General features: G+C 34.9%; 1 protein-coding gene across 8 annotated transcripts in view; it reads left to right on the forward strand.

Annotated features, from left to right (window-relative positions):
* FER (FER tyrosine kinase) overlaps window positions 1-13,313 on the forward strand; it is a 190,207-nt gene that overhangs the window by 45,418 nt on the left and 131,476 nt on the right. For all 8 annotated transcript variants that reach the window (XM_084504774.1, XM_084504780.1, XM_084504781.1 and 5 more), the window contains 2 exons: window positions 2,959-3,081; window positions 8,149-8,338. In XM_084504774.1, the coding sequence (XP_084360900.1) occupies window positions 2,959-3,081; window positions 8,149-8,338 (313 nt within the window). The remainder of the gene's footprint in view (window positions 1-2,958; window positions 3,082-8,148; window positions 8,339-13,313) is intronic.

A 13,313-nucleotide genomic window follows, 5' to 3' on the forward strand; every position in this document is an offset into this window, starting at 1 on the left:
AGCTCAAAAACATTGTATCAGCATTCTTTGTCACTTTTTAAATTGCCCTTTGTATGGGTTATTATGAATGTATTAAGTGCAGATTTTTGTGGAGCTCTGCTAGCTATCTCCCAGCACTGTGAAAACTGACTGCTTATTTTTATCTTCTTTGTTCTGTTTTTGGTTTGCTTTTTAGTGCAGGTGAGAAGCCCTTCCTTTTACAACTACTTAGTTCTCTTTAACTGCTTTTACTAATATGTCTCATTAACTGCTGCTTAGTTGTTGTTTTTTTTTTTTTTTTTTTTTTGCTATAGTCTTGATTTAAAACCACTATGGAAAATCAAACCAAAACAGGTATTTGTATCATCTTACTATGCATTACATCATCTTACAAACATTACTATGTTTGCAAGTAAGTTCAGTATATTTATCGATAGATGATGATTTTTTTCCCTTCTGTGTGCTAAAACAGTAGGAATTAGACTGTTGAACTCAACTTTAGTGTTTAGATCACTTCCTTGGATCTTTTAAATACTATATCAATTTTTTTCTGCATAGTAGAACTAGTTTCAGTATCTACCAAATATAGATAAATCCAGTACACTGACTGGATTTAATTTCCAGACTTTGAAGGGATACAAAGATGTATATTGATCCAAACTCAGTAATTTTGTTTGAATCTGTTGTATTTGTGAGCATACAAGAGACAATCGACAACTTTACATGCATAACTTATTGGAGGACTTAATAAGCTATATATCCTTAAAATACATTTTAGATAAGTGATGAGAAAACTGTCTCAGCTTTTTGTTTTTAGGTAAGTTTGACTAAAGATTAGACAGAGAGAGGTACTAACTAACCCTTCTAAGTTGTTAGAGAGACGTAGTGTCTCCTGATAAATATTGATGACTGTCTTAGACCAATATTGAAATATTTGCAAAAGCAGAACAGTAAAAAGTTTATGCTTGGAAGATCCTAAAGTAACTCAGAAATTTTTGGAAGAACTACATTGACTTTGTTTCAGTATGATGCTGTAATATACAATCAAACATTTCTGAAAAGTTAAAATATTTCAGTGTGTTGATTTGTCATGTGTGCAATCATACATTCCAATGATGAGCAATCTTATTAGTTTGGTTTTAATTCCTTGAATACTGGTGCTTGAGTGTATCTATATTTGGTAGATACTGAAGCTCTGTCTCCTCTGCAGAAACATTCTGTTACAGTACTTTGAAGATGCAAGGCAATGATCTCACAACTAAAGATCATCAGCCTAATTCCTGTTATTTCAGCACATGCAGAATGGATCTTTGAAAAGTCATCATCTATTGATAAAGGATGCAATATACTGATCTAACTTGCAAATTTCTAAGTGTAACATCTGCTTCTTATAAGTCAGTTTTTGAGCCAAATACAGCGTTGATTAAAATGCTGATTAGAAGGCTGATCAAAAAGCAGTATTTTCAGTTAGAGAATTGGTAATTAATTTTTAAGCAATGTATTAAAAAAGTTGATAGCTGATATTAAATTAGAGTCTGTGTAAGAAAATTGTTGTTTCTGAGAAGTTCAGCATAAAGATTTTGATAACCTAATAACAATAAAAATGTCTGATAAAAAAAATGGGCTTCTGAGAAATGTTTCAAGTGTTGTTCTTATCTCAAAATAAACACATGCAGATGCTTGTTCATTTGAGAAGTAAACTTTTATCGTTCGGTATATGGCTTTTTTATAGTCATTTGAGTCTTATAACATCTCTGACTGGCTGAATAAAGAATGTTTAATCAACATTGTATAAAATATATTGGGAGGAGAGAGAACTAATTCAATGTTAAGATTAAATTATTCATTTTGGTACATATAGCACCATCTAGAACATGGGTCCTAGATATCTAGAGCATGTAAATTACTCTCGGTTGACCTCTGACACTCTGACATCTGAAATGATTTGGAGCAACAGATCTGTGCAGTAGCAAGTACTAAAGTATTTTGATTTTATTCCACTCTTTACTACTTTAAAATTGGGCTTGAAAATCTGGAGAAAGCAGACAAAGATGAATAGGTGAGGGAAGATGCACACAGTGCTATATATACCACTTCCTTTTGGGCATTTGCCTATCCATATATATTTTCTATATATTTTTATACACATGCACACACAAAAGTTTTTTTTCTTTAATTTTCCTCCTGGTTTAACAATTGCTCGATTCCAACATATCTAGTTTGATATGTATTTTAGAAGTCATCGTTATGTGAGTGTTTCTGCAGGGTTGTATGAGAAGTGTGTCACAAAGTCTCATGTTACGTTTGTTGACTTTTTGGTTATTGAAATACTTGCTGCTATAATTGCAAAGTTCCAGTAATGCTTTTGATGTGCAATAACTGTTTTTCTGTTAGTATTAAGTGTTCTTGTACAAGTTTTTTCTTGACTCTGAATTTTCCAGTACCAAAGATTATGTGGCTTTAAAAAAAAAAAGTTAATTGTAGAGAAAAGTATACATCTTGCTTTTATTGTGAAAAGAGCTATTTAATTTGTAATGCAGGACCTGTTAGTTCTTTTTTCATTTTTTCTAAATGTGAATACATCCGAACTACCAATTCTGTGTATTTAATCAATGTGCTTCAGCAGTCTTAAGTTTTTTGTTTTTTGTAAAACGTCTCATATATTAGCATTATATTAGGAAGGCATTAGTTCACAAAACTCATCACGCATTCTAGAGAAAATTTTACTGATAGAAGAACCTGTAGGCAGCAGATCATTCTGTAACCTTATATATTTACACAGGCTAGTGTGGATTTGTAAAAATATAGATTAGTAGTATAATATAAATGAGTATCCACAAGAAAGGCCGTCAAGCACTGAGTAGTATAAATTAAAGACTAATGTTTCTTCTCATCCTCAGGAAAAACAACAACAGAAGTTTCCGAAGTTGTAAAGTTTTTGTATTCACAGTATGTATTTCTGTAATGTATGTCTTACAGGTTAAAAACAGTAATAGAAGAACTGATGCAAACACAGCAAACGCTTCTGAGCAAAGAGGAACTTGTTTTGGAACTAGAGAAAAAAATAGAAGAGTCCTCTAAGACTTGTGAAAAGAAGTCAGAGTAAGTGGAATTGAAATTTCAAAATATACACACTTTTCCCTCAAATTATTATAATGTAATTCTTAATACTTAAGAAATAACCTGTAGTAGTCTTGTTCTGCTTTTGTCAGAAATGATTCTTATTTATAAACAGCAACAAGTTACATGTAGTTTCCCATTTCAAAAATAAACCTTCCTGACTCCAGATCCTTGTTAATTAGAGAACTGACTGCCTCTTTTAAATTAATTTTGTTGTCATACTGTTGTGATGGCTGAAGAACTGGACCTTTGTTAGTGTTATAATTTCAGCTTGAAGGAAGAAAAAGAGTCAATTTAGGTTGTCTCTTTGACTGACAGAGTTCATTGTGTACATACAATTTTGTGAAAGACTTTTCAGAGTGGAAGTCATGTAGAAGGCGTGTAATCTTTCTTATGCAATAATATGTTTGGAACTTGTCAGGTTGGGTTCATTCTTCATGGCATTTTATTCAGCATACTGAATGTAGAAGCAATATACCCTATGGTACCGCTCAGTAAATAATGAAGGTGAGGGATTAATGGTTATTTTACATGCCATAAATAAATCATTCATCACAATGAGTCATTCTGGTGCCAGATCACTGGTCGTCTGCTACCTCTGGTTAATATTCACATCCTAGTCTAGACTGAAGTAATTATATCAGATTAAAAAAAAAAAAACACAAAAGCACTTTTATGTTTGTAGTGATGTTTTTCCAATTCTTTTTGTGACCAGTCATAGTCATACTAACTTGGTCATAAGTACTGATTTACAATACCAGTGAAATGGAATACAATTCCTCAGGTAATACTGTCTGCATACACAAAAGAGACTTTCTTAGCTATCTGTTGAAGGCACCTTGTCAGCTGAGGCTACCAATTGTATTTTACTCATATAGGAAACTTTATGTGTGTTTAGTTACTGTGATTAGATAATTTTCTGTTCTTTCTTTGATGAATTCCACATATACTCACAGTATATTTTCCAGTTACCTAATTGATGAATTCGTGACCTTCTTGCTGCACGTTGCATAAAGGATAAACAGTCTGAACCAGAGAGTTTTATTTATATATATATATATATATTTAATAACATGACTTTGTCATTTTTGCTGCTTTTCCTTAGGAAAGTTTCTTCATTATCGCCTTTCTGTCTCTCTGAAGGTAGTTCAGACTATCCCGGCCTTCCTGCTGCATGTAGGCTCCGTTGGCCAATCCTGTAGCAGACATTTGTGGTGTTAAGAAGCTGGTTTCAGTCCAGATTGCACCTGTCTTGAGGCCATGTTACTGAGCCTCACCTAAGGTGTTGAGCTTCACCCTTCAGTGCTGAGGAGATCTTCTCTGTATCTGTTTTATCTGGGCAATATGATGGTAAAGTCTGCAAAACTTGAGTTTCTTATTTCCTTCCCTTGAACCAGTTTCCAATTCATTTGCCTCCCCACTTCTTTCTGACCCAGCTTCAGCACTGCCAGTCTGAGCTGTGTTTACTGACTTCACAGTGGCAGTCTGTGCTGGGGCTTGATAGTATTTCTTTGTGTCTAATTCTGGCAGCACTATGAATTGAGCTTTACACCTACTGCATTTTTCATTAGGGCATGTGGTGAAGTGTATCTCCACACCCGATTTTGTGTTACTCCTCAATATTAAACTGTGTTGGTAATATTTTCCTGGCACCAATATCCAGTTCCGCCTTCAAATGACAAAATCACCTGCAACACAGAGATTGTTTTATATATATGTGTGTGTCTGTGTGTGCACAGTATACCATCTGCACTCCTGAGAGAGTAGCATATTGGATATTTGGTCTTTGATTCAGTTTACCTTTCTACCACTTTCCTACCTGTTGCCCTATTCTGGTCTCACAAGCATTTTTTAGGTAAGATCTCACTCTGTGAGGCTGGTAGTAGCTCTTGCTAGCCCCAAGAACCACAAAGTTTGCATTCATAAAAGCGATAGGCAAAGAGTTTATAGATGCTAATTCTTTATGCATAGATGGATTGGTGAACATTCTCTGACAGATTTGGGCAAAAAGGCAGATAGTTATCCTGGTATTCGTCTTGCCACAGTCTAGGAAAGAGAATGTAGCACTGGAGTTTCAATATCTAGGATATGTCTTATCTCTGGATCATGAGTTGTAACCACTCAGCAATTGGGTTACTGACATTTTAGCTGATCTGGTATATTCTCCAAAGTTCTCCTGATGGTAAAAGGCCATCAGGAGATGTCATGGGGAGATTTATTTATTTTTTTGCCTCTCCCATAGTGAGATGAAGAACGCTGTCTTCAGGAGAGATTATTAATCTCTTTGTGTGATGTTTTTAAGTATCCACAGTCTCATGATGAACTTTGCTTTCGGGTCCTCCAGTTGTGGCTTCGTACATCATGCTCATCCTTTCCATACAAGTGATCATTTGACTGGTTGTAAGGGCTTAGTTTCTTTGGTAGTTTAGTACAGTGCACATCTCTGGGGATATGACATTTTATCTTTTCCTGCCAGTGACAGATGGTTCTTATTACTTCAGAACTTGTTTGAATAATCATCTGTCTCAGGATAGTTTGCGAAGGAATAATTTTGTCATCTAAGACTTCTGGATTTTAGTGTTTGGGCTATGCCTATTCCACATCCAGTGTTTACATGTGCAAGTTATGGCAGAGCAGCAACTGTGTCAACAACAAGGTTGAGTAAGGTCTCCCATGCTTTTTCGGACACAATTGAAGCTGTGGATGTGCAAAATTGATAAGCCTTGCAATTTTTTTTTTTTTATGGATTTTCCAGTAGTTTTGTGGGCAGTGTTGACAGAGCTACTTGAACCTTGTTCATGAGCACAACAACCAGCTTCATTTCTAAAGGAGGAATAATGTGAGACACATTTGTTTTTGCCAGGGCAAATGAAAAATCCTTCAATATCTGCTCAGGTTGTAAACAGGGATAATTTCTTAAGTTTCCTTTTTTCTCCAAAGGGGGAGAGCTCACAGGAGTGTCTGTCTTCCAGAAGTTATCCCAAAGGTACAGAGGGACATAGTACTGCAATCTTCTTTGATGCCCCTTCTCTCAGTAGACCTGGTCCTTGACTTCCTTCATCTCTGCTTTCGGACTGTGAGAACTCTGTTTCTTTCTAGACCGTGTTTCTAGGCTCAGTTGGAGTGCTATTATGGTTGTCCGTGTTGTACCATGGATGCTCTTCTTTGCTGGGCAATTTCTGTCCATCTTTGGTTTGGGCAGTTCCTCAGGGCAACAGAGCCATCTAGGTACCTGCTCGATTGTCTATTTTGGAGTGTGTCTTTAAGTTGAATGTGGGGGTTCTCTGATACCTTAATGTGAAGAGCTTTCTTATGGCCATCTTCATTTAATTGATCTCTTGTGTTTTCCAAATGAGGAAATCAGCTTTCTAGCATTTCTTTAGTGCTGTCGTTTCATGCTCTTAAAACTGAATTTGTACTTGATGGTGTCAATGTAAGAAGGACGTTCTGCTTTTACACACACAGGTCTACATCCTTCTAGGTGTCCCCCAGACTCAACTTCATTCATTTCTAGGCAAGCTGCAGGGTCTGGGGCTTTGTTTAGTTATGTATTTATTTATTTGTGTGTGGAGTCTCTTCAAATGTCTCTCCAGTTGCCTGCAACAAAGTCGGAAACCTTGATGATTGCAGCACAGGAGAGTGGTAAGAGACAAGTCACTTTATGTAGATGTCTGCTTGAAGGCCACCTACATTTTTCTTTCATTCCAAGCTTGTTTCCAGCACAAAAACTGATTAGTAGTTTTCAGTGCTGCAACTATTGTTTGAGAAAGGAGAATCTTGGGTCCTTAACAAACTGTTTTTTTATAAGGTAACAGTTTGAAGTCTGTCAGTGTACGAATGGAGGCATTAAATCTCTCAAATAAAGAAGAGCCGATAAATAGGCTGAAAACTGGAAAGTGGACATAAAACATAGCTGTAACTAAATCTTGTTAGTCTGAGTTACTGACCTGGAAGAAAACTATAACTGATAAGTTGAGGTGACACACTCGTAAGCTCCAACTGAGTTCTGTATTGTGCTTGGCTAGCGGTGTTTTAATCTATCTGAATGTATCACAGGATCAGTGATTGAGTTTGGAAGGGACCTGTAGAGGTCTAACCACCAGAGGTTAACCAAAATGTAAACTTACACAAACAAAAAGGAAAGCTTATGGTAGTTGAGGGTGGCCATTGCTCTGCATTAGGAATAGGGTTGGAGGTAAGAAGGGTAATTTGAAAATGCTCCTGTGATTTCTGAACCCATTAATGGAAAAATACTATGTAATGGTGGTATCGATAAGACCACAAATAGAATATGGGATCCAGTTTCAGTACATATTGCAGAAACAGAGGGATATTCAGAGCAGAGTGAAAAAAAAACAAAAAACAAAAAAACATAAAGGATGAGAGAAAAAAAAGTGTTTTAGTTACTTGTGGAGCTCAATTTATTTAGCTTAAGAATGTTAAGCAGCTACTTGTCTATAGTCCAAAATATATACCTAAGCAGCAGAGTCTTCTTTCAGTCTTGAAGACAGAGACAACAGATATCTCTAACATTAGGCTGGGCCAATTTATTAACCTCATCCTTACACTCAGTGCATTGAAAATACTTATTGCAACAACTGTGTGGATTGCAGTGGGTTTCTCGTCACTGGAAATCATAATCTAAAAGTCTGTTTCTTCTCTAAAGGATGGGGAACCCTAGTGGTTATAAATTCAGTCAAAAGTGGATGAAAGTAGTAGTATCTGCATTTATTGTTTTTGTTACAGATTGAAATAAGAAAACTAATGGCAAAGTAAAATATATTGCTTTTTTGTCTTGAAGCTTTGAGAATTTTCTAATATTGGCTTCACGTGCTTATGTCTTTCTACAAATAACTCTGCTGAAGAATTTTCACGCTCTTATAAAAGTTTAATAATATTTCCTTCATTGAGTGAATAGATAAAGTGATGAAAAAAAAAACTACACCAAAAAACAGTTTCCAATATTGAAAACGCTTTCTTTTTATAGTTCTTGTAAAGCAAAGTAACCATTTTAAATCATGTGCATTTTAAAATTATTTTTCTTTGCAGTATTGTTCTTTTGTTGAGCCAAAAGCAAGCACTGGAAGAACTTAAGCAAACAGTTCAGCAATTAAGATGCTCAGAGGCAAAATTTGCAGCCCAGAAAGAACTACTGGAACAAAAGGTTCAGGAGAATGATGGGAAAGAACCACCACCTGTAGTGAATTATGAAGAAGATGCCAGATCAGTCACTTCTATGGTAAGTTCTACTGAATTGTGCAGCTGTGCTATTGTACTTCGGACCTGAGATGAGAGGCTCAAGACATACATTTACATGGATAACTGAAGTGAATAAACTTCACTTTGCATTTATGGAGACTTAGTTGTTTAGAAAAACAGTTCAGTTGTGTGATTTATTTATTTTTTTAAGATGTAATAAATTCTAATACTTTGTGTGTGTCCATAGACTTTATTTGGCCTTCCATACCCTTTGTGCTAAGGTTCTCATTAGATTGCTTTATAATTAAAAGTGTAAATCCTTAAATAGATTTAATGAACATGACTGAGTAGCTATTGGTAATTTTGTCAACTGTGTTGAAGAAATACATTCACAGATGTAGATAGAAAACTAACGGTAAAAGCTGTTGGAATCAATGCATACATTGTGTAAACGAGAATTTAATGTTACGTACTCTAATAATTCTTTTCAACTAACATTTGTTTCTTTGCAACTTATTTTTAAATGTTTACATGCTCTTGATAATCAAAGTAAACTTACTGTTCTACTTGATGAGACACTATGTAATTTTTAAAAGTACTTTGCTAATGTTTTGTGTCTTCCTTTTCTCAGTTCTGTGCAGCTATGTGGAGAGACAGTAGGCCACATAAACAAACAAAAAAACCTAACTGTTACCTGTTTACTAAAGGGACAGACAGTAGTGTTTGCTTTTACGGATGAGGTTTGACATATTTGAGGTGTTTGTGACTTGTTTTCTTTAGAGGTTTAGCCAGCCTTCTTTTGGTCCACAGAGCACTAGTGATGAAGAAATGTCTGTCTTTGAGAGGAGAGCTTTTGTTTTCTCCATCTATTTGTGGAATCGACTTCTTTTTTCTGCATTCCTACAGTTATACTTAACTGTCAGTGTTTTCTTAATACCACTACATTTGTTTAATATTTACAAGTCACTGTCCATTTTCATTGTTACAAAACATTAGTTCGTACAACGTGAATGCATACCATCATCTAGGAGGAGATGATAATACACAAAATGATGAGGAAAGAGAATGGGATGGATCAGGAAAATGATTGTTAAAGGACACGAGGCTTAGGGTTTGTTTGGAGGTAGGTGATCTTGTTAGCTTCTTCTACTAACCTGCAGTAGTGCTACTGAATATTGCCTGAGCAGTCTAAATGGTAGATTGGTATTTTTCCACCCCACTTCAAGGTTACTAAAGTCTTTCTTCTGGTGTCCAAACTTGTGTTTTGGTGTGTAGGAGAAAATAATCCTTGCGTATATATGTACACTATATAGAATTTTGACCTCAGGATTTTTTTTGACTGAAAGTTACCTATGATAAGTTTTCTTTTGGCTGAAAGAGATGTATATTGAGATTTTTAGAATTATGAGAGAAATATATTCTCACATATGTTAAGTGTGCCAAGAATAACAACATTTTTGTTAATTTGACTCCAGAGAATTTAGTACTGTGATTTGTATACATCATGAAAAATGGATATGGTTTAAGTGCTGGGTGTTTTCCCATGAGTGAGTTATTCAAGACAGGCAAATACCACTTAAGTTTTGTTTAACTAATAAGTTGATATCCTGTGCTAATAAACTGACTAAATACTGGTAGGTAGAACTGCAATTTAACTTAATAAAACTTTGTTCCATTTCTTTCAATGTTTTTTCAAAAAAAAATTAAAGGAATATTCAAGAGGGAAGACTTGACCTCTCAGTCAGAAAAGTAACAGTCAGATGAGCTGTGTATTTAAATAAGCATCCTGTCAATTTGCATAGCAGGGTGTTTGTTTTTTTTTTTCTTTTTCAGTAAGACTCCTTAAAATTATGCAGGCGATAAATGATCAGAAATGGAACATTCTTGCTGCTGATGCTTATCCTGGCATATGCAGGAGGATCATTGTTTCCTCAACTATAAATGTATTTAGGTTTCTCCTTTTTATCTAAAGCCATGTAATTTAAGTGTAGTCTGAGACTACGTTTGATTGTAGTTATTATTCCCCTTGGAAAATTCATTGTAAATGCGTGTTTTAAAAATTCTTAATAATGACAAATGTTGTATTGGCTTGTATTGTGAGCATGCATATGAAGTGTATTTAGAAGTATTCAATCACAACTGGATTTTTTTTGGTGATTTTAAATTAAAAAGTTGAGGTCCTGTTTATATGAAGTATGTGTATTGTATCATATAAATACAGCCAATTTCATGGAGCAATAGTTTGCAAATTGTTTTGTTTCCCATCTCTTACAGTAGGTTATGGTACTGTAGGACACTAAAAAGGAATGCAGTTGTGAAACACTGATAGAATTTTATAGACAAGCTTATGTTACCTGTGTGCCATTTTATAGCTTCTTATGTTTCCTTGTTCCTTTTTGTCTCTGAATTGTAGGAAGGTTCATATTTTTTGGTCTTCTGTATGGTTTGGGTTCGTGAATACGTTTTCACGTTCGTGAAAATGTGAATTACGTTTTGCAGACTGTTAGCTCTATCTTGTTGTTCATGCACACATTTTAAGAAAATAGAAAATGGCTGGATGATTGTTTTGTTCAGTCATGATACTATAGCAAAGAATAAGAAAAAATCCTGAATGATTGTATTCAATGATCCTGGCATCCTATATGAAAAAAAAAAACAAAACACCACACCACACTGTGTCTTCTTTTTCTAATATTTATAGCTTTATAATGGGATAACCATGCTTTCGCATGGTTAGAGATATTTAAGTTCCTTAGAATAGTTGCAGTTGCAATATTGTTCCCAATGTAATCAGGAGAATTATAGTTACCTTGTTCTTCTGTACTTATATGAAGTAGGGAGATAGACATTGTGTAGTAGTTGATCATTCCTAGTAAAAGAGTTATATTTTTGTCAAAATAATGTAGTATCCAAGTTATTACACGTTATGTCATTTTACAGAAACTGGAAGCTTGAGCTAGCTTTTCAGTGTGCAGTTAATGAATGCTTGCGTTGTCGTTTCTCTTAAAATACGTATGTTTTTCTTGTTATTAATTGGATCAGCAGAGTGTGGTAATAGTCCACCACAATTAAAACAAAGAAAGCCCTATTGCATCTAATCATCTGATTAGAAATAAAAACACCAAGAATATTTGGAACATTGCAGTGCCAGTGTAAAATTTGCTGAAGTAATTAAGTATAACAATGGTGGTTTGCATTTCACAGTAAGACTTTACAATTAGAAGATCAGTATTGACTTGAATATTGTTACAGAACAAGAAATCTTCAGGGAGAACAAAAACCTTGCAGTAGACGTAATACCAAACAATAATACAAAATAGTAATTAATTTTGTTTAGCATCCATACAGTGAAGTCTGTGTGCCATTTTAGTGTCTCTTCCCATTTTCCTAAATGACAGAAACAAATATTGTGAAGGTGCAAACCCAGTATCTTTAAAAATATGTATTTACTTTTTCTGATGACTATTTAGTGTATTTTTTTAATTTATTTTTTTAAATAGAATGCATCGCTTCAGGGCATGTGGGAGTTAAATTGGCACTACTTCAGGTTCTGTTTAGAAACCATATTATTAGTTCAGCATAGGCATGGTTCATATAGACTATATTTTGTATACCTTAGCATTATACTGGAACCACTGATAAAACTGAGACTTGGTGTGCAAGCTCTGTAATGCTGGAAAAAGTTGTCAGCAGGTGGAGCTCAGTGCCAAAAGACTAGTTATGGCTGAATAATCTACATTTCTCATCATTATATGTGTTTAAAAGAGGTAGAGATGAGACACAGAAATGTGGTGGGAAAGAAATGCATGTTCTCATGTTTCTAATACCCTAAATAATCTGAAGAGGTGCTTTTTTTTTTAATGGTAAAATACAACAGTGGTGTAGAAAGTCCCTAATGCATGATCTTCAGCAGCATGTAAGCAAACCAAAGGACCTGCACAGTTCTGCTGCTTATGGAGCAACAGCACAAAGTTACTGCACTTTCTCTGTATGCTCTTTAAAGGACTTTCAGTCCAGTGTGGTTGTCAGGATGGAAGGCATCTGGAATACAGACAAGAAGGAAAGAGACTGTGAAGTCTCTGTTAACATGAACTCAGGATAGGTAAATGGGACAGAAGGAAGCTGAAGCATCATCATACAGCCGGTAGGATGTGTTAACTGCCAATGCATCATTGCAGGGGAATGCCATACTTTACACTGTATGCAGTGGGATAACAGAACATAGCTACCAGCATGAGATTTTACATTTCTGAACTCCTGTTACAGCTGTTGTAGCAGAAGTATGCAAAAGGAATAGGATATAAAATTTCACGTCATTTCTGAGTGTTTTTACTATTTGTTATTCCTTTTTAAAAGGCTTCAGAGATCCTAGTCTTGGTGGTTGCTTTAAAAGTAAGATATGTCAGCTTCCGGTGAAAATTGTTTGTGGTAAATATTAAAAAAAAAATAAAAATTCTTTACAGTAGTTATGGAAGAAAAAAACAGATGCACAAAACAGTGATAAAGTACTTATTTTCCTAATTTGCTAGTGTTAGTGCATTGTATTCCCATCTCTGCTTTGCAGATACCATCAGTGTTCCTTCTCATAGTGTGATCAACAAACCAATTGTCCTAGAATTGTTTTTTGTCTTACATTCCTCTGCAGGCTTGGATTTAAGGCACTTATTTTTTAGGATTCTCGTTAAAATTGTAATTTACAAATTTAATCAATTTGCAACTCTTGAACTTTTTTAAGATGGTTACATAGATACTAAACAGCATTTAGAAGAGTTGACTGCGATTAAACATGCTTCATCAAACGAGTTTTATTTGATGTATCATAGGACCCTTAAATGTATCACGGAGTAGCTGTGCTCTAGGGAGTCTCATTTTCCCATATTGTCCAAGGCTATATAGAATCTTGATTTTCAAACAGATGCAGGGAAGCAGTTAGCTTCTGTGACAGACCATTGCAGCAACAGCAGAAAGCTTGATGGTAGAGTTGGAATTTTTTTTTTTAGTGACTTAGAAGAATT

The sequence above is a fragment of the Aythya ferina genome (genome assembly GCF_964211825.1).
Source record: "Aythya ferina genome assembly, chromosome: Z".
NCBI classification, from domain to species: Eukaryota; Metazoa; Chordata; class Aves; order Anseriformes; family Anatidae; genus Aythya; species Aythya ferina.